A 26,364-nucleotide genomic window follows, 5' to 3' on the forward strand; every position below is an offset into this window, starting at 1 on the left:
ATCTAAGAAAACACATTGAAAGAGAAATCAGTGATTACAAGAAAGCTGCGGTTTTAATTTTATAAGTTAGTTGAAGTGCTTTTCCTACTTTCTGTCTCTCTCTTTGCAATGTAGAACAAATATGACGTGAATGTCACAGCCTCAATGCAGTTCCTACAAGACTACGATGCGTTACAGCAGGACTACATGCTGAAAAAGTACAAGATCAAACACGGATCATGTTTCTGCACAAACTAGCCCAAAAGAGGGCAGGCCAAGGGTTTTACAGAGCCAAGCGATGGGAGGAGATAGAGCACTCACTTCTGCCCGGGTCGAACAAACAATAACTGATACCTTCCTACCACTGTTAACCTTTGAAACTATCCTAAAGATACTAGTGACCTAATTCAGCCATTTCTAACTGTAACAATAAATTATTTCTAACAGTTTTCATTGCTTTACATTGAAAAATCAGCTTGTTCAACTCTGATTCAAAAAATACTCTTGCATTTTGATGCAGATGTGTTATCTAAATGTAAATGGATATTTTTATGAGTTTTTATGCAGATTCTGTCCCAAAATTCTATTTTCTACATGTAATTGCTTCAGTAAAAATAGCAACTTTGCCTTAGCAAAAATGACAGGCTTGAAATATTCAGTCATCATTCATAGGATTTATTTTTAAGAGTCATATGAAGCACAAAATAAAAATGAAACTGCTTCTAACACTTAGAGAGCAACTCTTCCTACTTCATATCCACTCAATACCTTGATTGATAGATGAGTTGGGTTTCTGAGCCCCTCTTTATAATAAACATTTTTAAATGTTTATTTTATGTCCCAGGGTGAAAATATTTTGAACTGGAGCTTTCCATTTCCCTTTGCTGTGCCTTGGAAAGCTGTGTTTTATTTCTACATTAATAGCATTCAACTCTTTCTTGAAGCTGCTGAACTGTTGTTACATGAGTATTGAAGAAAGTATTTATGTTATGGAACTAGCAGGTTATCTACAGTTAAACATAGAGTTGTGAAGAAGCCAGAGAAAAATTCACACATTTCTTTAGGGGTCTTTCAATTGCAAAAAGGAATTATAGAAAATTATTTTTCGGTACCTTTACTTTCATTTTTATTAAGTCATGAGTTTGAAATATTTTTTTTTCTATTTTATGGGGGTAGTTTGTGCCACAATGTAAAAACTTCAAATGAATCAACACTATAAACCTAATTAGCAATAAGCAAACCTCATAAAGGTCACATTTTAAATGGCACTTAGTTGTTAGCCGAACAAATTTGAAAGTTCCCAGTTACCTTCTAGGTCTCTCTTCAGTTTCCTTAAGTCTTTTATTAGGTCTTCAAACTTAACTTGGGAGGCCTGGAAAAAATCCTGTGGTTCGGGTAAAGGAAAAATACTCTTGTCTGTTCCTGCTTCCTAAACAAACAAACAAACAAATAGGCCACTATGAAAATTAAATGCATTTACAGTGAAATAAATTACTTTTTTGAAATGGCATCTATAAAACACTATTAAAAACACACAAAAATAACATATTTTAAATATTTCTTGCTAAAACAGCATATATATATCATTTAAGATGAAATCCTGACCAGTCTGAGTGTTGAAACTTCCTTTTAGACATTGTAATGCAAACTGTGCTCAATTTGAACTATGAAGCAACAATAAGCTCACAACATTTTAGGTCATTGTATATCAGCAGAAGTTTAGATAACGGATTAGAAGTTTCCTAAAACCAGGTAACATGAATGCCTATTTTAATGGAGCAAGTGATCTTATGCCAAAAGTTTGTGGTTTCACTCTTTCCCAATCCAATACATATATACACACTTCACATGGATAAATTGAAAACAATATTTATATATTGCCTGGAGTATTTTATACAGAGAAAAATATATAGTTGAAGGTCTCTGCAGTTCACTAATTAAGTTTAATATCTGTATGGAACTCCAAAGCATATACCTTATTTTTAGCACAATAAAAAAAAAATAGAACTAAAAAAAACCCACCAGCTTTAGGAGATTCTAAGCAGGGGAAATTTAACAAGTACAGTGTATAAACGGTATTACAATGACATTACTCTGCCTAACTATATACTAGTGAGTTTAAAATACTATCTGCGCACAGATTTCAGTCTGAAATAAAGGAAAGCTCATGGGCTGGAGAACTAACTATTTTGTAAACAGTGAACAAATAAGATATGAAAGATATGAGCACTCAGGGAAAGAAAACAGTACAATGGATAAAATTTAAATTGTCTTCACTTCCTCCGAAGAGAAGATAAACTGTTTTGTTTTTACAGAATTTCCTGAAGTAAAACTACTGTATAGCAGAAACTTTGCAGGAATAATAAATAAATAAATAAAATTACAGACTAGACAAAATTGCTTTTGTAATGCGATTTTTTTTTACAAGACAGGCACTTAGGGTAAAGAAATTTTATTTTCCTGCTTCAGGAAAAAAACAAACAAATAAACAAACAAAATCAACAATCCTATTTGTACAGATCTTCATATCTGCTAGTTTTCTGTCTTCTCTATAGATCAGCCTCAGGAGCTGTTCTACAATGTCCTGACATGCAGACCCTCCAGTGTTAGTGATGTCTTCAGTTACTTTAGTCTTACTCCCTGAAAAAATTTCTATGACAACTAACTCTTCAATTCAACATGCATATGTAAGAATAAAAAAAAAAAGAAAAAGAAAAAGAAAAAGAAAAAACAACAACAAAGAACCAAAAAAACCTTTAAACACTAAAAATAAAAAATAAAAAGAAATAACATTTATATTCAATCAGAGATAAGGCCATGAAAAATCATTCTGGTCAATGAACTGACCAGAATTCAAATACGAAATGGAGACATCATCTTAATTTCAAAAATAAGAAATTACATACTTAAAATCAATCAATAGCGACATTTTCATTTGAAGAAAACAGTTCAAATTTTCCACTCCAAAACTTTGGACACATCAAAAAGCCCCATAAACACAAGTAACTCAAATCAGCAGCCATGCCTCTTCCCACATTCCTTATCTAACTTCACCTCCATCAATTGAGCCACCTATTCTAAAATATCAACCTGTCATTGTATTCTGTCATGAGAGACAAACATTGCTTCTGTCTTGCATTATTATCACATCAAACAAAATTTGCAATGTTACAGTAACCAGGTTATAAGAAGAAGCGACTGGAGGGATAACCTGTCCGGCCTGCAAGAGTCACAGACAGCTGTCTGCAGTGTTTAGTTCCAGAGTTAATGTAAGATTTTCCAAAGCACTATCAAAGAACCTACAGCAAACTTCAGACCTATTGAGGTCCACAGCTACCGTGGTCAAATAAAAAAAAAAAAAAAAAAAAAAAAAAAAAAAAAAAAGGCAAATTCAAACCCTTTTACAAATTCTTAAAGAAATCACTTTTAGAAAGGTGTACAGCAAATAAATCTTTTACCTTATCGCAATGGCGCAGGTAATATATGACAACATAATCCACAAGATTAATACGATTATCCTAGGGAAAAACAGTAATATATCATTAAAAATGGATTATGGATACATAAAAACGTTAAATGTTGTATGACTAACACTGCTTTCAAGTAAGTAAAAAATTACTGTATTTCAAAATATATTATTTATTTTTATTGCTGTGAGAAACAGAATTCACAATATCATTATTCCTAACATTGCTGACAAAAAAATTAGTATAACAATCACAGGTTTGATTATGCTACCACTGGACTTAGACATTCTAAATAGCAGGTACAGAAAACATCCAGTGGGAGAAGCTGCCACTGTACATTTTTTCATAATACAAGGCATTCTTGTATTATATTAACCATATCATTAACAATATTATTAGAATACTATTATTATATTATATATTATTCTTGAATACAATATTAACTAAAAATATATAGTTAAATGTATTATATATTAAAGTCAGCTGAAATTCTTGATTTGACCAGTCTGAAGTCATCTACAATAAAGATCTGGAAGGGGCAAAGGTAATTTTCATATTTTACACCAAATATAAAACCGGACAGCATGTACCTAACAAGTATATTTCATCTCCTTTTTGTTTAAAAACATGAATTTTAATGCTGTCTTTGTGGAAACATCTTTTCCATTGGTCCTGCATACAATAAATGTATAGAACATTTTATTTTGTTGTATGTCATTGGTTCAGCATAGGACGTGAACTAAAGAAAAAGGAGAAAACTTTGACTTACACATTACAGGGTACTGTTCAACAACAGAAAAGAATTAGAATATAGGGAATTATATCTGGGATGTCTTTGCTGTATTTTTTTTTGTTTGTTTGTTTTTTAATGGGGTTTTATACCCTATATTGACAAGTATTAGTATAAATGTATGTGAATGTCTGACTTCCTGTACACAGCTGCCTCACCTGTATTACAGCCTGCAGCACGTAATATTTTATTAATATCAAACACCAGCAAAATTCTTAACTAAGCAAGTCATTGCTATCATGTAGTCAAAACCACTCTGCTTACATAACCATTTCAGAATTGCTGGCAGGTTGTGTGACAAAAAAGAACTGAATGAATATTTGATTGTTTTTCCGAAGTTAAATATGCCTGTTCAATTTTCTATATATTAAGCTATCAAACCTATGACTTTTGTTTAAATGGTATTTCCATATGAAAAAAAACACAGGGATTTTGAAGTGGTGAGCTAGATTTTTATTCTATTTATTTTTTGTATCAAGTAGCTTTCTAGGCTCATCCCTGTGACAACAAATAACCTTTACATGAAATAAAAGACATTCAACATTGACACTTTACCTTAGCTCCTGGAATTTAGCTTACCTAGAAGTCATATTGTTTGCTGTCAATTTCCAGAAAGGGAACAACAGGACACAGGACACCTTAGTATTCAGATATGCAAGACCCTCCATTCTTCCTCCTCACAAAAACACTCTCCAGTTATCTCTAAGTTTCCATATCTGCCTATAGCAGCTGGCCCCTTTGATTTTTTAATGCATTTTGGAGACTAGTTTTTCCTACTTCTTACAGGAATATAAACTAATAATATATTTATTTTGGCTACCAGGAAACTGGAAGTACTGTAATTTTTTAGCTTGTTTTGCTAAAGAACAAGTCTTATGCAATTATACATCTGTCACTCCTTTTCATAACTCATAATTTTGCAGGGTGTTGACTAAATCCAGCCAAATTGGAAAGTCCCAGAGAAGATTAAATTCTTCCAAGTTAATGGTTAGATAGAAAGAGATAAAATTAGTACTTCAACTGAGAAAAGCCAGGCAGAGCTCAGTTGTTTTACATTTTTCCTCATGGCAGCTAGCTGACCAATGAACACCTGAGTACTGGCAAGCTGGGCCTAGATCTAGTTTAGCTGCAGCTTGTATTGTGTCTTGTCCACGGAGTAGAACTGGAAAAAAGTGGTCATATGGGACAGCTGAACTATTGCAGTGAAGAGGAAAGTAAGAGTTAGGAGACAAAAGACACAAATCCTTTGGAAAAACTTTCATAAATTCAGTGGCTCACAGAAAAAAAACATTAAATCTTGGTTTTACTGTTTGTTAGTGGTCGCACTCACAAATAAAATAAAAAGCTCCCTAGACATACTGTTTATCTGACATTGCCTGTCTCCCAAACTGAGAACATTCCTATTTACATATGCCATAACTGGGAAAGAAAACAACAACTGTATTTTCCTTACAATTTAGAACAGCACTTCAATTAGGAAGAGAGGAAGCGTGTGAGAGAACAGTTTTTCTCTACCTCCAAATCTTTACCAACATCAGTAGAAAATACCTCCTACTCTTTGCTAGTTCCGATATCCACATGGCGCCTAGGTATGCTTTGGCAGAGAAGGATTTTTGAGTGGTGCTTCCATTGTCTGCATTATCTAGCACCTCATCCTCTACCCTGCTGAAATAAGGATCAAGGTAACCTCATCTCAAAAGGCGTGCACAGTGTGTCTGAGCCTTCTTTTGTTCCTAGCATGACTAATCAAAAATTGGCTACTGGTTCTCAATTTTTGACAAAAATAATTTACTGCCATCTATGAGCATTTGCTTGTTTATGCCATTCAGAATTCATGCCCTTTATCTGCTTAACCGCCAATTCAAAAAAAAGACTGACAGTATCTTGCTGGATCTGACACACCGTTTTGAAGAGGATTAAAATCCTGTAATATATATATTTAAATCCTTTATGTCTAATTCTTAAGTGTACATTCTGTGCTGCTTTTTTTTTTTTTTAACATGACGTTTAAAGCCTTTTTACTCATATACAGCTACAGTTAAAAGAAGAAAAAAGTATGGGGATATTTGCTGGAGAAGACTTCAGTGTTCTGTGATCTCTCATGTCTCTCTACCTACTGTAATTTAGTAAAACTAGTAAAACAGACACACCGAAGTTCTCACAAGAGAAAATAATTTTAGTGGTAGTGAATAGGAGAAATAGGAGATTATGAAGACAAGCATGTAAGTAGAAGAAAGAGGTAAAAAGCGTGGAGAAAAAAGAAGAAAATGGTACAAAGTGCCTCGCTCTTTCAAGCAAAGAAATGAGAAAAGATTAAGTTTGGACAAATGATGAAACAGAAAGATATCACTTGAGAAAATAAATCTTTAATTAAATAGAGTACTTACTCTGCTTTTGACATCCTTTAGTTTGGGAAGTATTTCCAAACCAAATCCATCAGCTTGACCTCGAGTCCTATTCCCACCATTCATGTAATTTCCAAAAGCCAGAATCAAACCCAAAATTTCCTTTACACTTGTCATGTTCAGCAAAGCCTGGAAAATGGATACTAGTATGAAACATACATTGACACAAAAATTCTAATTGCTCGTACAACAAAGTTTTTTAGATTTTATTTTTGCTAAAGGAGGTTTTGTTTCTCATGTGCCTCTACAGGGAAAGGAAGCTAAAACTGGTACAGGAATCAAACATTTAAAAGAAGAATTTATTAGGCTATAGCTGCCTAAGATACTATCTTTAACTTAATCCACATGAGGTAAATTATATAGCATTATATACTATGTAGATGACAGAAAGATTAATGGAAGAAGTTTTACAGCAGGATATTACTAAATATCCTCAGTAGCCTTTAAAAATCTCACAGACAAAGTGTTTTTTCATGAGTTTACATAATGCACAGTCAAATGGAGATGTGTTATTTTTGCTGCCACTGGGTTACACTCAGAAAGTCATTATTCAGTCTGCTTCTCATTGGCCCTGGTGCTCTGAAAATTCACATTTCAGGATCTATACTTAGTGCAGATATACCAGGGTTAAGGACAAAATTATTATGCCTCAAAAGAAAAAAGAAATCTAGCAACAAAGTGGAGAATTAATAAATTATTTTAATTTCTATATAAAGACACTTATGTTATCAATCAAGCTTCTGAGGCCATGAGCCTAATTCTTAACTATGTAGCTTTATATTACACATTGAAAAAAATCAATTGTCATATGAGGTCCTCTTAAGTAAACTAAGGGTAATGACTCTTCCCCTATCTCATACAACTTCTTTGTGTCTTCTTTATGTCTCCTTTGGAAAGGGAATACTAAGTAACCATTTTTGTTAGAATATGCAAAGAATATCCAAAGGAATAGAGTGTGGGTAGTTTGTGGCAGCAAAGCTGTTCGAAAGACACCACATAGCAAAAATAAATAAAAAAATAAAATAAAAAAATAAAATAAATTAAATGCTGTCCTGGCCAGGCTGTTATACCTTCAGGACACTATTTCATTTCTCTTTTATTTCTTATTTCATTTTACTTTTCATATTTTGTTATAATTTCAAAATCTTCTCTTCAGTTATTCATTGTAAAGAAACCTTAGGTAAAGCTTTGTCAGGTACTAGAAATCTGCTCTGTCATGGTAACAGAAATGTATGGATACCATGGGAAATCAATAAGTTAATGTATGTTATAGTCAGCTACTATACAGTTCACTGTAGAAGTATGTTTACATTGTATTACCAGTAGTTTCATGGTGGACAAAAAAATCAAATGATCTCTGATTTGACACAAACTAAAAGCAAGTCAAGTTTGCATAGTGGTATACTAACAAAGTAACTTTGCAAGGCCATGGACTAAGTTAGTTTGATATTTAATTTCTATTTGATCGACGTTATCTATTTTTCCACTTAATGTGCGAAGTAATCAAAATCTGATGTTCAAGTAAAAAAAAATTTTCCAAAGTAGAACATACAGCATCACACACAACTCATCTTCCCTCTTACCTCCTCCTCACGTTCTTATATGCAGTTAAAAATATAAATATATTTTTATTTCCCTGAAAAGCCAATAACCATGCTTAAGGTTCATCACTTTTGGTAAAAACAATCAAACAAACAAACCCACATAAGCAATCTAAAACACATTATGTTTTTATTTAGTTCCCATTAGGACTTACCTTGGAAACACGAGTAATGATATCAACTTTCCGGTGAACCGACGTTATCCCTTCAGAGAAAACTGACTGGAAGATAATACACTGAGCTCGTTCTGTGAAGTTGGGAATCTGAGATAACTCATATAAAAATCTGTGGAAAAAAAAAAGATACTAAATGAATCCCTACATTTCACATCCGTGAGGTACATACTGGATCAGAGCTGTAGTGTTATGAAATACATATATAATGCAATCTTTCCTACTTTGATCCAAAATTCTGACAGAATTTATAATTGTTGTATACTTTCTCCTCAGTGTTCTATGTTCAATGCATTAAGAAATCCTATTGATACCAAGAAAGATGTAACACATTAATTCTTGTAACATGAATTCACTGTCTAATAATAAAGAGGAATTATAAGCCAAGATCATAGGTTTAAGGAAAAAAAAAAAAGCAAAAGCTAGAGAACCGCTATTTAGTGTTTTCACTTGTGTGTTTTTGCTTCAATTTAAAACATGCCCAGCAATACTGAACTCAACATATTCCTACAAAGTTATTTCATAATATAGAATGTCTGCCAAGAAATTTCTTCTGATGCTCAACCTCAATTTTCTTTTACTAATTTGCACCACGCTTCCAATTCTATAGCAGTGTGTTTTATGGTAATGCACCTAGCTGCGTATTTAGCTCTAAAATATTTGCAGATTATATCTCTTCAGTCACTGTTCAGCAAAGTTACCAACTTTTGAAAAAGAACAATTGTTCTTTATCTTTTCTCACACTTTCACTCTTCTCATGAAGCTATTCCACCTTTTTTACTTTAACTCTTTGGTAAATAAAAACAAATAGAAGTATATTCAACAACTCCAGTTCGGGTGTTACAAAACAAAAGCATCCCAAGACACGAATATTTACTCCCTTTTCTTCAATTTAAAATGTAAGATTTTGGCTAAATAATACGAGAAACTTTAACATTTCTTATAATAACAGGGTTTGCATAATTTGCTTTGTGGGTTTTGAGTCAATGATTCCAGTGCTATGCATGCTTTCTTGAAATCTGGAAACAAACTGTCTTTTGCTCCAATATCACTTTAGCAGAATTCCTCCAATCTCCTGTCTACAGATATTCTTAGATCCCCTTTAATATGACGCTTTAAAGATTTTTTTTTCCTGATTGAACTCTGGGACATTTTCTGAATCATTATTAGATTGAATTCTTATTAAATTTATTTTAATTATTTAAACCAATTCATCTGATTTCTTCAAACTATTTCTTTTTTTTTCTCACTATAACGAATACCAGTATCTTTAAATCACCTTTATAAATTTTTCATGCATGCAATGCTTTGCTGAATACACAGCGCATGTCTAAAAAATTGGTAACATCCACCTGTGGCTGGTGTGAAATACAACATTCTAATTGGACCATCATTTTTTTTTCTGACTTTTTCTCTCTTGCCTGATGAGAAAATCTATTGTGAGAGAAAGACTGGGGAGGCCAGGCTTGGCTCTAGGATTTAAGCAGTGGGAAAAAAAAGAAATGCCAAGCTGGTATTAATAAAAATACTTCCTATTGGGAATGAATGGTATTGCCAGGAAAAAAAAAAGAGGATACTTTGTGTGCACTTCGTGTGAGAGAAACAAAAGAAAGAAAAACCCCAACTGCTTCACAAAAGTTCTGACATACATACATATATTTTAAAAGTTTAAATTTAAAAATTCAAATGACACATTTTCTTGCCTTCCCTTGAAAGGGGAACTTTTATCCACATTTCTGGTCATCAGAGTGCAACTAATTGTGCTGAGAATTAAAAGAGCTTTAGCATAAAAAGAAAATGTCTCCAGATTTTGGAATTCAAAGTATTCAACGTAAATATCCTGACCAAACATTTATAACTGAAATATGTCACAAAGAAGAATTGATCTCAGCAGTTACCAAACAGAATGTCACGGCATGAACCTACGGTTTATCAAAGATAAACCACCACATTCAGGTGGATGAAGCTTTTTTCAGAGAAAAGTTCAGTCAGTGTTGCAATTTTAAAATGAGGAAAGTATGATTTTGACTTAAAGTTACAATGAGATGACTGTGACATAACTTTATGATGGGTTTCTCATTGCTACACTTCTCATGGCCTAAAGTAAACACAAAGAATTTGCTGTTCATCTGTGAGGTCCATTTTACTCCTCTTCTGCAGAAACTATAAATAAAAAATACATTTACTTGAGAACTCTTTTATCCTACCAGAATCTTGTAACAAAGGACTTGAAACTACTTTCAAAATCAGACACATTACCACGTTGTTAGTATAATACAACATTCTTTCAAAAGAGAGTCAAAGAAGGATGATTCTATAACAGTGAACTATTTATTGGGTCACATTTATCCACATTAAAGACTATAAAATTTAGATTTAAATTTTTTTTTGTTGTTGTTAAAAAGGTGTATCTAATCCTGCAATCTTCTAAGGAAGCCACTAGGATTTAAACTGAAGTCAGTGAAAATTATTTGTATGTAGAAGACAAGCAAATGGTATTGCTTGTACAGAAAGCCTTATTTCATCTGCAATTATCAATAGTCCACTACTTCCTGAATTCAAACTACATACACAACAGAACATTTCAGTAACGTATTTTGGTACCATTTCCTTCATTAGTATTTCTTTCACAGTAGTGAGGACTTCACAAAGATTATATTAAAACTAGAAGGATCTTATTGGAAACTAGCTTAAGCATCTGTATCCTGCTAGCAAAGACACAAGTTGTGGCCAATTATGCATATAAATCTTTATTGTGTTAATGAATATTAATTAGCATCTTAGCAACTATTATCATGAAGGATAATTTGGGGGATATTGTCATGTTGCTGAGATATATTTACAGTTTGTGCCAACAATAGCATGTGTACCATGCCAGCAAAACAAATCAAAATCACATGTGAAGGAGAGCATTAGTGATGCAAGTAAAATTTTCTATTTGCCTGGGAATCCAAAGCATTTTAAAATGACAGAGATTTCTATTAGACTTCAGTGAATTCAAGTCAATAAATGAATGTCTATCACTGGTATTTACAACCATTTATAAAAGGTTTAATTTGCACTTTTGTTCTGATCCTTATTAAAGAAAATACATCAGGTTTATGCCCTGTGGCAAATTATTTTACTCATACCTACAATTTTGCACTTTTCTGTCTCTAATGTTTTATGGAGTTATTAAGCATATGCAGTTCCAACAAATCTCTAGTTCTGCATTCAGGCTAAAGCTTGATCTACTGAGTTTTCAGAAAGGACTTCGTTTTGAAGGAGCAATAGAAATTACTTAAGAGGCAACACCTTGAAAAGCTAACTTTCCTAACCTATGCAGTTTAACAGAGTGAAAAGGGGATAAATAAGACTTGCAGTGACAACAAAGATTAATAATTGATAGAGTAGCTTTTGCTTTTAACACTAGTATTTCACTCTGAATGACCAAGCACAACTGCTTTATTTATAGTTCTTTACTTTTAATTATGGAACAATGATAGACTAAGTCCAACTTTGTGTTTAAGATCTGCCTTTCTCCACCAACCCCTCTCCAATATAATTTACAAGAAGGGACAACCTTTTATAACTCTAGAGCTCTACAAGACTCATGTTTTCCAGAACACAAAATACATTTATATTTATTTCACTCAGACTTGCAGGTTGCCAAAGATTCAAACTCTGGAAAACATCGACTAGTCACATAATGTATTCTTATGCACCAAGCCAAGGCAATGAAAAACATGGATACAGGATACATGAACAAGATAGTTTAAGTGTTCTTAAGCCACTCTTACTCAAGAGAGCGTGATAGCCTCATCTTCCAAGATGAACTATCCCTAGTGAACTGTATGTAGCTATCACCATTGAGTAGTTAGCTGCTTTGTGTTAGGAGAAAGAGGAAAAAAAATCCACCCTTCACCATCTACAGTCTAATGGGAAAAAAGGTATGGAAATGTAATAATTCTGACATCAAACAATAATATGTTATCTCTACTGTTTCAATCCTTCCCCTTGCTACCCTTTCTTATGCCAAAGAGAGCAGAAAAGACAAAAATAGAAAGAGAGAGAAAAGGATGCAAAATGGGTAGATGCTTCAAGGCAGGAAATCACACTGTGATTAGGAGAGGATGGAAATACAAAGGGAAAAGTGGCAAAACAGCAGAAGACAAATACCACTGGTAAGCCTAATCTGGAATCAAATACAAACACTAAAATAAAATTCAGTATTACCATGGTGTTCACAGATTTTTATGATTTCCAGATTGGTCTAAAGTTTATCACAACAGCAGAAGCTACACCTAGGAACTGTTTCATCCTAACATTTGTCACTGCCCACAATGGTCACAGGAGACAAACTGTGGAATCAGCCTAGTAGGCCTTCAAACAGCATGACTTGAGTGTACATTGTGCCTTGGACTCCCCAAAACCTTCTGTTTGTTTAGCTCCTCCAAAGTATTAACAAGCAAAATCAGTCTGGCCCTGCTTTATGGGACCAGGCTTTTAATTTAAAAAAGCCTTAAGAACTCTAAGGGAAGGATAAGCCTTCTACAAATATAAGAATAGAAACATAATTTTTTATTGATTTAAGGCCACATATTTAATCAGTTCTGGTGCTCCAAGTAGACCAAGTATTACCTGTAACGTCTGAAAAAAGTGAGATAAACACAAATTTAACACCATGCCTTGAAATACAGGAAAAAAATAATTATCTAGCAAATATTATGTATAAAGATTCTTTTTAACATATCACCAAAGGACTACACTACATAATTGATAAAATATTAAGAAAAAAACTCTTACTGTTCTGGTTTGTCTAGAAGCTTCAGTTCTTCCTCTTTCGAAGTCTGATAATATTGCTTGATTTTCTCCAGTTCATCTTTTTGTGCTCTCTGAGTGAATTAATATAAAGTAATTAATAACATTTTAAAACAAAATAATAAATTATTGCTCTACCTGTTTGTCTGCAAATAATTATATACTTAGATGGACACATTTAGACTATCCAAAAGAGTGAGCTAGCACTGATCTAGTATGACAATTTCCTTCGCTGCTTTGCAGTTCCATTTACTACCATGTTCATAAAGCAAGGCATCCTTGTAGGGCATGGCACTGCAAATATTGCTATAGGATGCTTCAAAGCATTTAAATCATAGATATAGCTCTGATATTTCTACAGCCAACTGTAAACATATTTTTGTACGAAATTTCAGCATCACAGTCTAAATTAAAGAATGCTGTCTACAAAGCAACTTAGGTAAGGATGGCAATGCACTAGCCTGAGTTCACTGCTTTATCCACTTACATCTTGGATGAGAAAAAATCAGCATGTTAGCACACAACATCCCTTTAATAAGGCCAGTATTTTTCAAGCAGTTCAGAAGAGAACATTGCTAGATGTTTCTTCTTTTGTTAATGTTACATCATTTACTGTTACATCATTTTAGCCTGATTCCAAAGGCATGCCAATGTTTTAAATTTCTGACTCTTAAGCCAGTCAGAGAAATACGCATCTCAATGATATCTTTTGATGTCACCTATTGTATTATTGTTAAATTCCTTAAAGAATTTTTCTACATAATGTCTCTAGTTTTAAACGACAAGATAAAATTTTACCTATTGCACATCTGAAATTCTGAATGCTATGGTGATTAAGCACAGACGTATCCCAACTTACTTACATTCTCATAAAGTGCTTCCAGTGTTTCCAGGTCTACTACAGAGTCATCAACACACAGAATAGCTGTATAAGATACAGTCACAAATTAGTTGTTAGAAAACAAACTGTGAGTTCAATTCTGTTTCTTGGGAAACATACGGAAGAGATCTGCCCTAGTTAAAAAATGTATTTACATCCAATTAATAATTTCTATTTTCAACATCTTATTTTTCTGATTTTAAATGGCAGCAATCATGCAAGAACTTATTATAAACTCTATCTCGGGAGAACGGAGTTCTACTCTCCAGTATATTCAGCAGTCAAGGATATGACCTGCCAGGTGGCCAGCTTCCTGTGCAGCTGCCAGCCTGGAGAACATGAGAACACTGTATACCAGACAATGAATAGCACAGATTTCACAGTAGCTTAGAAGGCTGAATAGGAAGAAATTGAGAGTTAGGGCATTTACAGTATCCCTGTGTGCATGGGAGTTCAGGGAGATATGAAACTGTGAGATCAGCTTGTCTTGGAGCTACCAATCTTGGGAAGTAGGTAGACAAACTTGCAAAAAAAAAATCAGGTTGTATTAAAGATTTTTAAGGTATCTTCACAAAGAAGTTTGCAATTGAGTTAGCTTTATCCACTAGAAAAATACCCACAAGAAAATTTCCAGATAAAGACTTCTAAATCTCACACAGACACCAAAAGTATACTTTTCAATGATTAATTATTGCTTGTTACCAAAAATGAGAAGTCTCAAAATGTTTCCTAGCTTAGTTCCAAATCTTACTACATTTGGATTATACAGTATTATGTGTTTCCAACACTTGAAAATCCCATTAAAATTTAGGCAGTGTATTGGTTCATCGCTCTTTCTAATGCTCTCTAATGTAAAAGTCCAGCAAGCTAAGAGATGCACAATGACAGATGAATAACTTGGATGTTTAATTTTTCTAGAACACTATTTCATCAAGATTCCTAATGGGATCGGGCACAATTTCCCAACTACTGACTTATGTTTAAGTGTTATTGGGAACACTAATCCCAAAAGAATCAAGATTAAGGCCTCTACCAGTTTCCCACATAACCAGTGAATCACCCTGTTACTAGTACTCGATAACTTTTAATTTCAACTGGATTATATTTATTCAAAGGAAACTTGACTACTAGTGAATTTAGAAGATTTTAAAAGCGTTTGCTGTATTTGCAATCCAAGCTTGAAAGAGGCAAGTAACACATCTTTAAATAATTATTTAAAAGTAATAAGCTTTCGCCTGCTCTTCCACCTACCCCGCGATTTTACGTTGTGATATTAACCAGCAGGCTAGTAAATTTTCTCTGTGGAAGGGTAATTAATTTTATTAAAAGGTTCAATGACATTTAGAACGCTTTAAAATTTTGCTTGTCAATTATGATTCAATCTGTTGACATTACACCTGGCTTAGAAGTAAATAATTATATTGAAGAAGACAATATCAATGAAAAAACAAACAAACAAACAAAACAATAGCTACAGCTATTTTGTCCTATTTCAAATATACAAAACTCCAAAGAGTGTAACCAAATATTAAACCCCACCTATAGAGCTAGACAAAGTTCTGTTTTTAAAGAAAAATCCTTAGGAATTGAATCTATGAGATCATCTGTCAGCTCTAGCAAGACTGTTCCATGAACTGCATTATCTTTTGCATTATCCAGTGAAATTTCAAAAAACCCTTAGTGATTAGAAAAGGTACTGGAAAATTGTTTTCATAGTCTAACATGTTTAACTTTATGATTTTTAAATACGCATATTTAGTTCAAAAATTTTCCGTTACACTTTCACTTCCACCCTATTTTGGGATACTCTGAAATCTGCTTATGAAGAAAAAATTATTAGTCCATAGTTGTTTAGAAAAACAACTTATAGGAGGTAATTTTAACTCTTACTAGAAATGCAAAACACGTAACAAATAGTAGATCTTTTAAGTATGGAACTATTAGAATTAGAGCAAGGATTTTGAAAAAAGAACACATTAACAAGAATATCAATGTTTGTACATATAACTGTGACAAAGATGGCGCCAAAATCACAAAGTGTTTTTTTAATGCTAAATGCTCTGTAGTTAAAAACTTTTCTGTACTTAACAACAGACCTAAGAAAAAAGCATTGTTTTCAAGTAACATGATAAACCATTCCCTATGCCAAAATGTTTGAGATTAATAAAACACAATATGAGCCGTTAACAAATTTTAAACAGAATTAATAATAATCAGTGTTAAGAGACATTAATATGAATTATTTTATCTTTTGGGGCAACTGTGTGTTTCAACGGAAGAATCAAGAAAATATTTTCTGGCCTACTTGATATACAACCTGTCCTGCTGTTACTGGCAATGTCCATGCAGACAGGTCACAGTTAAAAATCTAGCCATATTTCTCAATTTGATGATAGAATGACATCTTAGGATGTTAGCATATGTAGAGACACACTTCCAAAAAATCAGAAGTACTGCCAAAATCTACAGCAGATTCCTTTGTTTCACCTTTATGTACTTTACATCTTTATGTTTTTCCTTCTATCTTTTTTCATTCAAACTGATCAAACTTAATGCCATACACATTTGGAGCAGAAGACAAAAATGAAAACATATAGAATTACAAAAATTGTCCATTTACTTTTTTCTTCTCTCCTTTTTTTTTTTTTTTTTTAAAGAAACATTGATTTTAAAAGCTGGAAGAAATACCCAAATTCACAGGTGTCTCAGTATTCTTCATATTCTTCCTAAAATACAGCATGTGCAATACGTTCACAGTATGTTCTGTAAATTAACTTGAGTTGGGGCAGCTGAAAAAAAAACATTTCTCTAGATCAAAGAAACTAATTACTTTACTTTTTCCTTAGAGCTGCAAGGAACTAAACCTTTTCAATTTGTTTTGTTAAAAAACAAAGGAAAGCTTTATTCATATGTATTTTAACATTAATAAAATTAATAAGAGCTTTGATGTTTTTCAAAATGCTATTCCAGATACAGTGAATTTAGCCACAATACTTTAATGCATTGAAATTCATTATATCAAGACTCACATAAGTGTAAGTAATATAGGTGAAGTATCATAAATCTACAAAAGAGGCTCCAAAACAATTAATAGCTATTACAATATCAATCATCATTGGTGGTTTTTACTTTTATCTTGCTTTCTAGTTAGCTGTCTTCCTTACACTGTCAGTTCAGTTAGAATATTTCACCTACACCTCACAATGTTGAAAGGAAGTAGACTCATGCTGTGAAAAGCTGGTAATTTTATTGGGTTCCTCTACCTTTAAAAAATCTGTTACTTGGCCAAGTCTGGTTTCTGAGATCCTTTTTTGCAGGGAAATTGAGGCAAACATTTTTATGTGGCCTATGGTGTCTGCTCACAACAAGAAGAATTTATATACACAAGGATCATTAGTGCAGGGTTGCACCCATTAGGATATAATAACCGTCAGCTAGGACAAAAAACAGATCAGCATCATGCATTCAAACTAACAGGCACACATAAAAATACTTGCCAACTACATTTCACATACTAAGAGTAATGCTTCAAATATAAACTTTTACCAAAGGTTTTTAACAGACTCTTTTTAAAAATGAATCTAACTGTAAAAAACAGATTCCCTACTGGCACAGATTTTTCACATGCTCTAGTTTATCACTTTAAAAATGTAAACCAAAGAAAAGCTGAGAATTTAAAGCATACTGTCTGCAGTCTACATACAACTGTAGAGCTTAAAGGTTAAATATGAAAAAGACAGTTCTTTCTTCTTAACTTGCTTAAATACCAAAAGTCTTAAGGCTGACTCTGATATACAGCCTCACTCCTACTAAACACATTTTGGTTAAATCAGGATTTAAGTCCTGACGACAGAGCTTACATATATGCAACAGTATCACGCCACTTAATGTGACAAACTATGAAATATGAAGAAATTATCTTAACTGTTCCTTCATGATAAAACAGAAATATGTTATTTAAATAAAAAGAGCTTGCAAAAGTTGCATTCATTTGGCCTGAAAGTACTTGATTTCTTTTATGTGTTATATTCTTCCTACTAAGGCTCGATATCATAAGAACATGAAGCTCATCACTGGGAAATGCAAATGAAACTGTGACTGATCTAGAATCATAGAATCATAGAATATCCCAAGTTGGAAGGGACCCATAAGGATCATCAAGTCCAACTCCTGGCACTGCACAGGTCTACCCAAAAGTTTAGGCCATGTGACAAAGTGCACAGTCCAATCGCTTCTTAAATTCAGACAGGCTTGGTGCTTGGTCCCTTCACTGGGGAGCCTGTTCCAGTGTGTGACCACCCTCTCGGTGAAGAACCTCTTCCTGATGTCCAGCCTAAACTTCCCCTGCCTCGGCTTAATACCATTCCCACGGGTCCTATCACTGGTGATTATGGAGAATAGGTCACCTGCCTCTCCACTCCCCCTCGCGAGGAAGTTGTAGACTGCGATGAGGTCCCCCCTCAGCCTCCTCTTCTCCAGGCTGAACAGGCCCAGTGACCTCAGCCACTCCTCGTAAGTCTTCCCCTCTAGGCCCTTCACCATCTTCGTCGCCCTCCTCTGGACACTCTCCAACAGTTTTACATCCTTTTTGTACTGTGGTGCCCAGAACTGCACACAGTACTCGAGGTGAGGCTGCACCAGCGCAGAGTAGAGTGGGGCAATCACTTCCCTCTAGTCAACTAGAAAGTCACTATGATTGTTAAATACAAGTCCCTACTTGACAAAACCACCTAAAATACCCAAATTGCTCTGGTTTACTTCTGAAAAATTGATCTGATGATTTGAAGTTATTTAAAGGCTTTCTCCAGCGTTCACCAATCACACAACACAAAAACATTAAGATATACAATACTAAGAAGCACCATATGCACAGTGTAGGTTTAGAAGACTAGGAAAGCTCATGTGCTGCAAGAAGACATGAGCAAAAGACTCTGGCAACCAACATTAGATTGGATGCCCAAGGCAGACGTACAAAAACATATGTTGTGAATTTTCCAGAACAAAGAAAATAACTTTTAAAGGAAATTGCTTTCCAGCTTCTGAGATGGGTATACAGCTATCTCTGTACTTCATCCGTAGTATGCAGAATGCACAGAATGCATATGCATAATATTCTGTATAGATGGAAAAGTCACACAATTTCAGAACAACAGTTGTAACTTTTATCTCTTCTCTGCTTCCATTCTGCAAAATATTTTAGTTGAAAACCCGTAACACTCTTTTCATATAGTGAAAGTAAGAAATATTCCAAAACACTTTATCCCGAAGTATTACCAAAATATAATACAGAATAGAATTCTGAAATTATTTGTGCCACATGATATGGTTAAAACACAAGCTGGGATTTAGAAATTCTGAGCCCACTAAGGTTTGCAGATTAGTGTTGCTTTGGAATAGCTTGCATTATACATATAAGACATAGGTTCTTGGGTGTTAAGACAAGTGCCTAGTTAAAAATGACACCGTTCTCTAAGGTTTAGATGTGTCATAAGCCATAAATTGCATTAAAACTATGCAGCCTATTTATATAACTTGTATAGCCTCTAATTAGAGGAAGACCACACAGAAATGACAGAATGATTAGAAACATAATATATAATTTGAATGGTTATTGAACTGATCATCAGTGTGGGAGAGTTAAGCTGCTGTTCACATTCTTCCAATTATTTGCTCCAATATGTTGACAATGGAGGGTAAATCACAAATCAAGTTGGAGAAGACCAATCAAACACTTTTCTAACTGGTTGACTGCCATTGCACAATAGTATTAATTGTGTTCTTTATAGAAAGTCAGTTTGTCTCCTCCCACAATACAAAGCAATTTTTTAAATGTAGATTGGCATGATAGCCATTTGCATTGTCCATCATCAGAATATCATTATTGAGATACTAGTCCCCTAATAAATCTTTTCCACGTGAATGTGAATCTACAAAAGCAGATGGCACGACCCATGTTTTGTAACAAAATCAATTTTAATTCATCCCATCTAAGTATGATCTAAGTTCTCTATTATCTTCAAAGCTTAATGTGGCTCTGCATACCTAGCTTACATTTTTGGTAAACAAAAGAATGCTTCAAATGCACAATAAACATACTAGGTCCCCATACATGCTATTACAGGTTGGCCAGTGCTATTCTGATTTCATAAATGGAGTCTTACACATTATACTTAATCACCTAAAGTCTAGGAAATAATATATATATATATATATATATATATATATATATAATTAGCATTAGAAATAGTCTTAATGCCAAGGATCAGCATTCAGCTCTCTCCTTTGCCATACAAGCTAAGTTCTGACAGCATTACAGCACTACCCTGTGTTGAACACTTGCCTGGGTAAATGTGCTAGCACAGTCTGCAGCTGTTCTGCATGGAGTAATGTGGTACTTTATTGCCACAAAGAGTGCAATAAGCTATAAAGTGTGCATCTGGTGTGATCTACCGCATCTCATAGATTTGGTCCCAAAGAAAATACTCTGGTATGTGAGAGGATCTAGTTAATGCATCCTGATAGAAATAGGAGGTATTACACAGAGAGTTATTTCCAGCAACATACAGAAGCAGAACTTCTTGTGCCTCACAATTTTAGTGGCAAAATGCAGGCAGTGATGTAGGCAATGATTTGGGAGAATTACTCTTTTGGACACAGGCATCTATATTTTATCTACATCTTGCTTTCTGTAACTGAAGCTGTTTTTCATCTGAGCTTTCCCAAAATTTTTTGAGTTTACTCTTGAACAAAGATCTCAGTACCTCATGGGAAGCCAGCCCAGATGACCTAAACTACAAAAAACATTATTATTATTTGCTTTCTAGTCTACTGCTATGGCTAGCTCTCTAAAGGGAACTGCCTGAGTAACTGGAATGATGGCCAGTAAGCTGTTGGGACCAGTGCCCACAGAGGGTCTTTGCATATACTTATAACCAGCATTTCCCATTAGTTACAGAACTGAATCTCCTCACTATGGAGCGAGTCGTAATATTTTAACAGCAAAGCCACACAAGTAGTCTTGAGCCACAAGTTTGTCTCTCAAGCTGTAATGTTTCAGCTGAACAATGACAGAAATAAGACAGAAGCACACTCATGAAAAGGAATTTACTTCTTTAAGTCTGCAGTGTTACAGCATGTTCCTTATCTAACAGCTCATTTCCACTATTCCTCATCCCTTCTGTACAAATGTTAATTAAAAAAAAAAAAAAAACAGTGAAAATGACTTGAAAATAATCTCAAACCTATGCATAATTTACCTCTATTTGATTTTTAAGTGTATATACAGGTTCTATATAGCATACTGAGACAGACAGATATTCTGTCCACTTCTGCTCAGGAAATTAATATTATTAATAGTGGTCTAACTAGAAACTGTATTGCCCTCTTCAGTACCAAATTCACCAGTAACATTTGTTAGTGTTCTCAGAACATTACAGCACTTAGGATCTCTCCTCCTCTCCCACCTTCCAAAAAACTGAGCATCAGGACAGGTGCAGTATGATGATATAAACTTTCCCTCTTCATCATGTAAGTGTCAATACTACACAAAATGTTTATTCATTTTTACCCTGCCATCTCCCTAGACTGTACCCAGATACAGCAAGAATTTAAATGTATCTGTTAAAGGATGAACTTCATTCTCTCAAACTAACATGTGCAGGAGATTCCCTTCCCAAAGTGTGGCAGCTGGCTCATTATCAAATGCAAGCTGAAACATCTGGGTGCCAGATATGGTCGTTTATTTGTTTTGCACTGCTGAGTTATCTAAAGAATATACTGTGAAGCTATTTACTTTAGCTTGGGAGGGTAATCCTACAGATGTAGAAATCTCACAGTATCTTAGAGAAGTAGGTATTTTTTCTTGTGATTATTCTTATTTTCTCTACAATTGTCTACTTTTTTGCATGCCTCTCTATGCATATGACAATTCTTCACAGAAGTAATTTGGGGATGGTTTTTCTATACCTATAAATGACACTTAAGATAGAGTAACAATGCATTATATATGGACAGTAATTTCTTTTGTTTATGGCTTTTCAAGACATACAGTCAGAACAACTTGAAATAAAATTATATGCCCTATGTTTCATTTCAATTTTCTTTTCCTACAAGTTTATTCATTCTCTGTTGCAAGCTGACAGTTAACTTTTCTCTTCCTCATCTTTCAAATACTGAATTATGCAATGGAAAGTGGTTTGAAAAAAGGAATGAGTGTTTAATTTTTATTTTTCTCAGAAGTAACTCTTTGTAACTCTACCTTCTAAAAGCAAACAAACAAACAAACAAACAAAAAAACTTTTAACATTCAGCATCAAATGCATGAAATGATCATACTCTTTTTTGGTTAAATTTTGTCATGAGCTATTTAGCTTATTATGATCTTTTTTGTCATTGACTACAGCAGCCCTTAAAGCATGCTGAAAGGCAGGACTCCACACATTTTTAAATTAAACAAAAAATAGGGGAAAAACATGCACTAGATGGAAAACAAGTATAACTACTTTTGTCCTCATTATAGTACGCATTTCTAGTGGACCCTTCTACAATACAGATGTTCTCCCCAGGTCTGAACTATTTCTTTTTCTTGGGTTTTCTTTTTTTTCCCAAATAGAATCTACACACAGATCTTGATTAGAGTCACTCATACTGTTTTGAAATTAAAAAAAAAAAAAAAAAAGGAAAAAGTTCCCCTTAAAAAAAAAACACACAGTATTCCCAAATTCCTCTTGTATCACCTAGCTGCTTCCAAAAGCAAGTGACAGCATACCCTATTGCTGCCTTGAGCAACACATGTGGTGACAGGCCAGTCATTTGCTACCTCTCAGAACAGAGCAGGCGATGAGTTACAAACTTTCCTCGGTGACAGGACACTTGTTTTGGTGTCCCTCTTCTACTAACATTCTAATTTTCATTAAACTTGTAGGACTACATTAACAGTGTCCACAAACTGCAAGCAGTGTAGTCCTGTAGATCTGCAGATGGTAACTGGGGATGCACTATTCACACTATGCACATTTCAGGGAGTTGTACTTTAAACTAGCTCGTCTGATACTGTGGACTTTAAAGCCTGCTATAGGTGAAGACTGCTGGTGTGCTCCCTGAACACAACTTCCAGTTTAATTTAATTCCAAAGGATATTTGTGCACTCAGACTGCATTGCAAACACAGCTAAGGGGAAAACTGGTAGATTTGCTTCAACAGCACACTGCTAATTCAAACTAAAATGCTAGTGTATACACATACAAATATTTTGAACACTTATTCTTCTCTCTCAAATTTGGGATAAATTGGTCAGAGGGTTTCAAAGGCTGTAGAAGTACAGCAAACAACCGAGATAGAAATAGATGTGCTGCAGTCACATATGCCTTATTTTAGTAGAACATCATGGCATAGAAAATAAAAAGTACCTCTGAAGAAACTCAATAATACTACCCAGTTTTTATATTACAGCTGCTATCCTATCCTATGCTGCTATAATTCCTGCCAGTAAATTATTCACATCTTTAATAATAGCAGTTTTTTTCCCATCTCATTCTGATACCTTTCACACAATACTGGCAGGCACAAAGTTGTTCCTTCTTCTTCTTCTTTCTCTCCACCCCAAGAGCCATCTGTAAACCCTTGTGCTTTTAAAGTGTTAGATGCTCAAAGGCTCTTCTGAAATTAATAATAATCAATGCCAGCAGCATCTCAACACCCTACCCAGCATTTGCATGTGATGGAGGGAAAACAATAGCAAAAAGGAGACATCAACTTGAATTCTTCCAGCAGTTGTTCTAAATGGTGAATATTTTCCTTTTTTTAATGTGAAAAAGAAATAAACAATATCCTTAAACAATATCTTTTTAAATCCAGAACATAAGCAGAATCTGAATTACCCCAGGGTTCTGAAAAATCTTTATTTCTCTACAGTTGCATTGGCAAACTCAGATAATTTCTACCAGTAATGGAATTTATACACTGAGTAGCCCCATGCTTTGAAAAACACCATCCAGTAATCATCTTCTTGTTACATGGTAGCTGCATCAGTTTTGGATGTGCATTTCACACTGTTAGCAAAGAAAAATTTAAATATTCAACAAATACCAACTGCATGTTTGAAACCCTAAAGACTTACATGCAAGACCTCTAACTAATTTTTGTCAGTGTGGGACTTGCTTAGGCAAAAGGAGGGAACCACAGGGGAGGAAAAGGAATATGAAAACATTTTGAGAAAACACTGTTTTCTCATGAGAAAAGTGATTGGTGAGCTGAAAAGGTACAGGAGTTGTACCAAAATTTGTTTCTGATTATTTAGATGAAGCTTTTACATATACTAGAACATCCTGGAAGAATAATTCTTAAGATATCATAAAGAGGATCATACTCAAAGCAAATGTTGTAAGAAATTCTCTAAGTGGTCCTATGAGAAAATACCGGAAATATATAGTACATTATAGTTTTGAAACACCTACCTTGTTGAATATCCTTCATCTCCAGGTGTAAACTGGATATTAAAATTCCTACAGTTTGAGATCGCTTTCCATCCAACAATTTGATAATCTAGAAAGATAATTCAATAGCATGAGATCAAATGAACATTCTGCAAAGTCTTCATTCACATAAATGACAGAAACCAATCTGTGAGTTGAACTCAATGTGTCTACAAACATTTTTATTAAATAAAGGAAGTAGTAGGGTCTTTATACTGATGCTCAGCATCTTAATGGCTGATAATGATGAATGGCTGAATGGCTGATAAACATAAGCTTGAATTCTCACCACTGGTAAAGACCACCAGCTCTTATTTGCAGGATGCTATTAAGAGATAAAAAAAGAAAGGCACATCAAATCTTTATTCTGTTACATATATTTTATTCCTTCTCCTTAAGCTGATCAGGGCAAAACTCTGTGAGATACTCTGAGTAGGAACTCCTTAGCTTGTCTGAGAGTTGATCTTTCATTGTGAACACGTCTAACTCTTTTTGACAGAGGTTCACTTCTTGACCAAGGAAAACTGGAGAAATTTCTTGTGTACTTCCAACACTCTCTGGAACAGCAGGGGTTACTAAAAGGATTCCTTTCACTTTTGTCTGATTCTGCTTCTTCCCCGCCTTTGATATTGCAAATGGATTTGAGGATTTTGTTCATATTTTGGGTAACAGCCTCTTGTTAGTATAATACACCAATTTTTAAATTGTAATTTTTCAGATGTCGGGTGCAGGGAAGAGACAAAAATAGAGAGAGGGAAACCTTGAAGAAGTTATGCTGATTAACCTGTCAATTTAAATTAATGATACTTATGTTTATCATTCCATAAATAAAGTAACATAAGGTAAACTACCAGGATTTTAGAATGTAGTTCAGATGTTAGAAGAGAGAGATTCGATATGTGAAACTTGTATTCAGAACCAAACTTCCCACAATGTTTGGACTGTTTGTATTTGCTATTTTGATTTACATCATAAGGGGATATATGACAGCAGCACATCACAAAATGCAACACAGATGTAAAGTTTTTCAAAATATAAAAAATTTGTTAAGATCCAAGTAGTTGGCTTAAATTATAGTGCTGATGAACAAATACTATTAATAACAATAAATCACATGTAAAATTAAAACTAATAGCTAAGTTTTCTCTAAATTTATGCATCTAAATATAATTTTAATATGTGGATTATATTAATATTTGTGTATTTAATAAAATTATAAACTGTTAAAAAACTATAAACTGTTGTTTTCCCTGGAATATTCTTATAGATGCTCACATTACAGATACTTAAATGATAAACTTATACTAACTTATAAAAATATTTCTTGCCTGTGTTTAGGAATATTTAATTGTGCAACTACATAGTAATTCACCTATATAAAAATGGAGTTGTAGTTGAAAAATACAGGCAAAAGAGAAGCAATAGTGATATTTTCACCTGAAAAAATGCAGTTAGTTACTACTACTTGTAGAGTGCTGAAATTGGACAATACATGAACAAGTTCAAATACGTGCTACCTTCAACAAGATCAGCAAAGATATAACAAAGATCTGACTTTATGTCCCTGTTGTATATATTCAAAATTAAATAAACTTATGTTAGAGTAGATGTTGCTTATTTTCTGCCAAAATTGGGAATAAAATCTATCCTGAGAGTTTTTTCAATTTAAAGGTATAGTACCTATATGGTAGGAAATTATAGGTATAGGCATATTACCTTGATGGTACAAAAGGAATACTATTTAAACTTTATTTAAAATATTTTCTTTAAATGATAAAGAATTCAGGCTCCTAACCT

At 33.9% G+C, this 26,364-nt stretch overlaps 1 protein-coding gene across 1 annotated transcript in view; it reads right to left on the bottom strand.

Moving 5' to 3' along the window:
• The window catches only part of FMN1 (formin 1), a 141,561-nt gene that overhangs the window by 58,970 nt on the left and 56,227 nt on the right, over positions 1-26,364 (bottom strand). The window contains exons 6-12 of the mRNA XM_035539549.2: positions 24,550-24,637; positions 14,079-14,140; positions 13,201-13,289; positions 8,398-8,527; positions 6,624-6,770; positions 3,438-3,497; positions 1,288-1,408 (exon numbers count right to left, since the gene is read on the bottom strand). Of these exons, the coding sequence (XP_035395442.1) occupies positions 1,288-1,408; positions 3,438-3,497; positions 6,624-6,770; positions 8,398-8,527; positions 13,201-13,289; positions 14,079-14,140; positions 24,550-24,637 (697 nt within the window). The remainder of the gene's footprint in view (positions 1-1,287; positions 1,409-3,437; positions 3,498-6,623; positions 6,771-8,397; positions 8,528-13,200; positions 13,290-14,078; positions 14,141-24,549; positions 24,638-26,364) is intronic.

Source organism: Cygnus atratus, chromosome 5, assembly GCF_013377495.2.
Source record: "Cygnus atratus isolate AKBS03 ecotype Queensland, Australia chromosome 5, CAtr_DNAZoo_HiC_assembly, whole genome shotgun sequence".
Taxonomy (NCBI): Eukaryota; Metazoa; Chordata; class Aves; order Anseriformes; family Anatidae; genus Cygnus; species Cygnus atratus.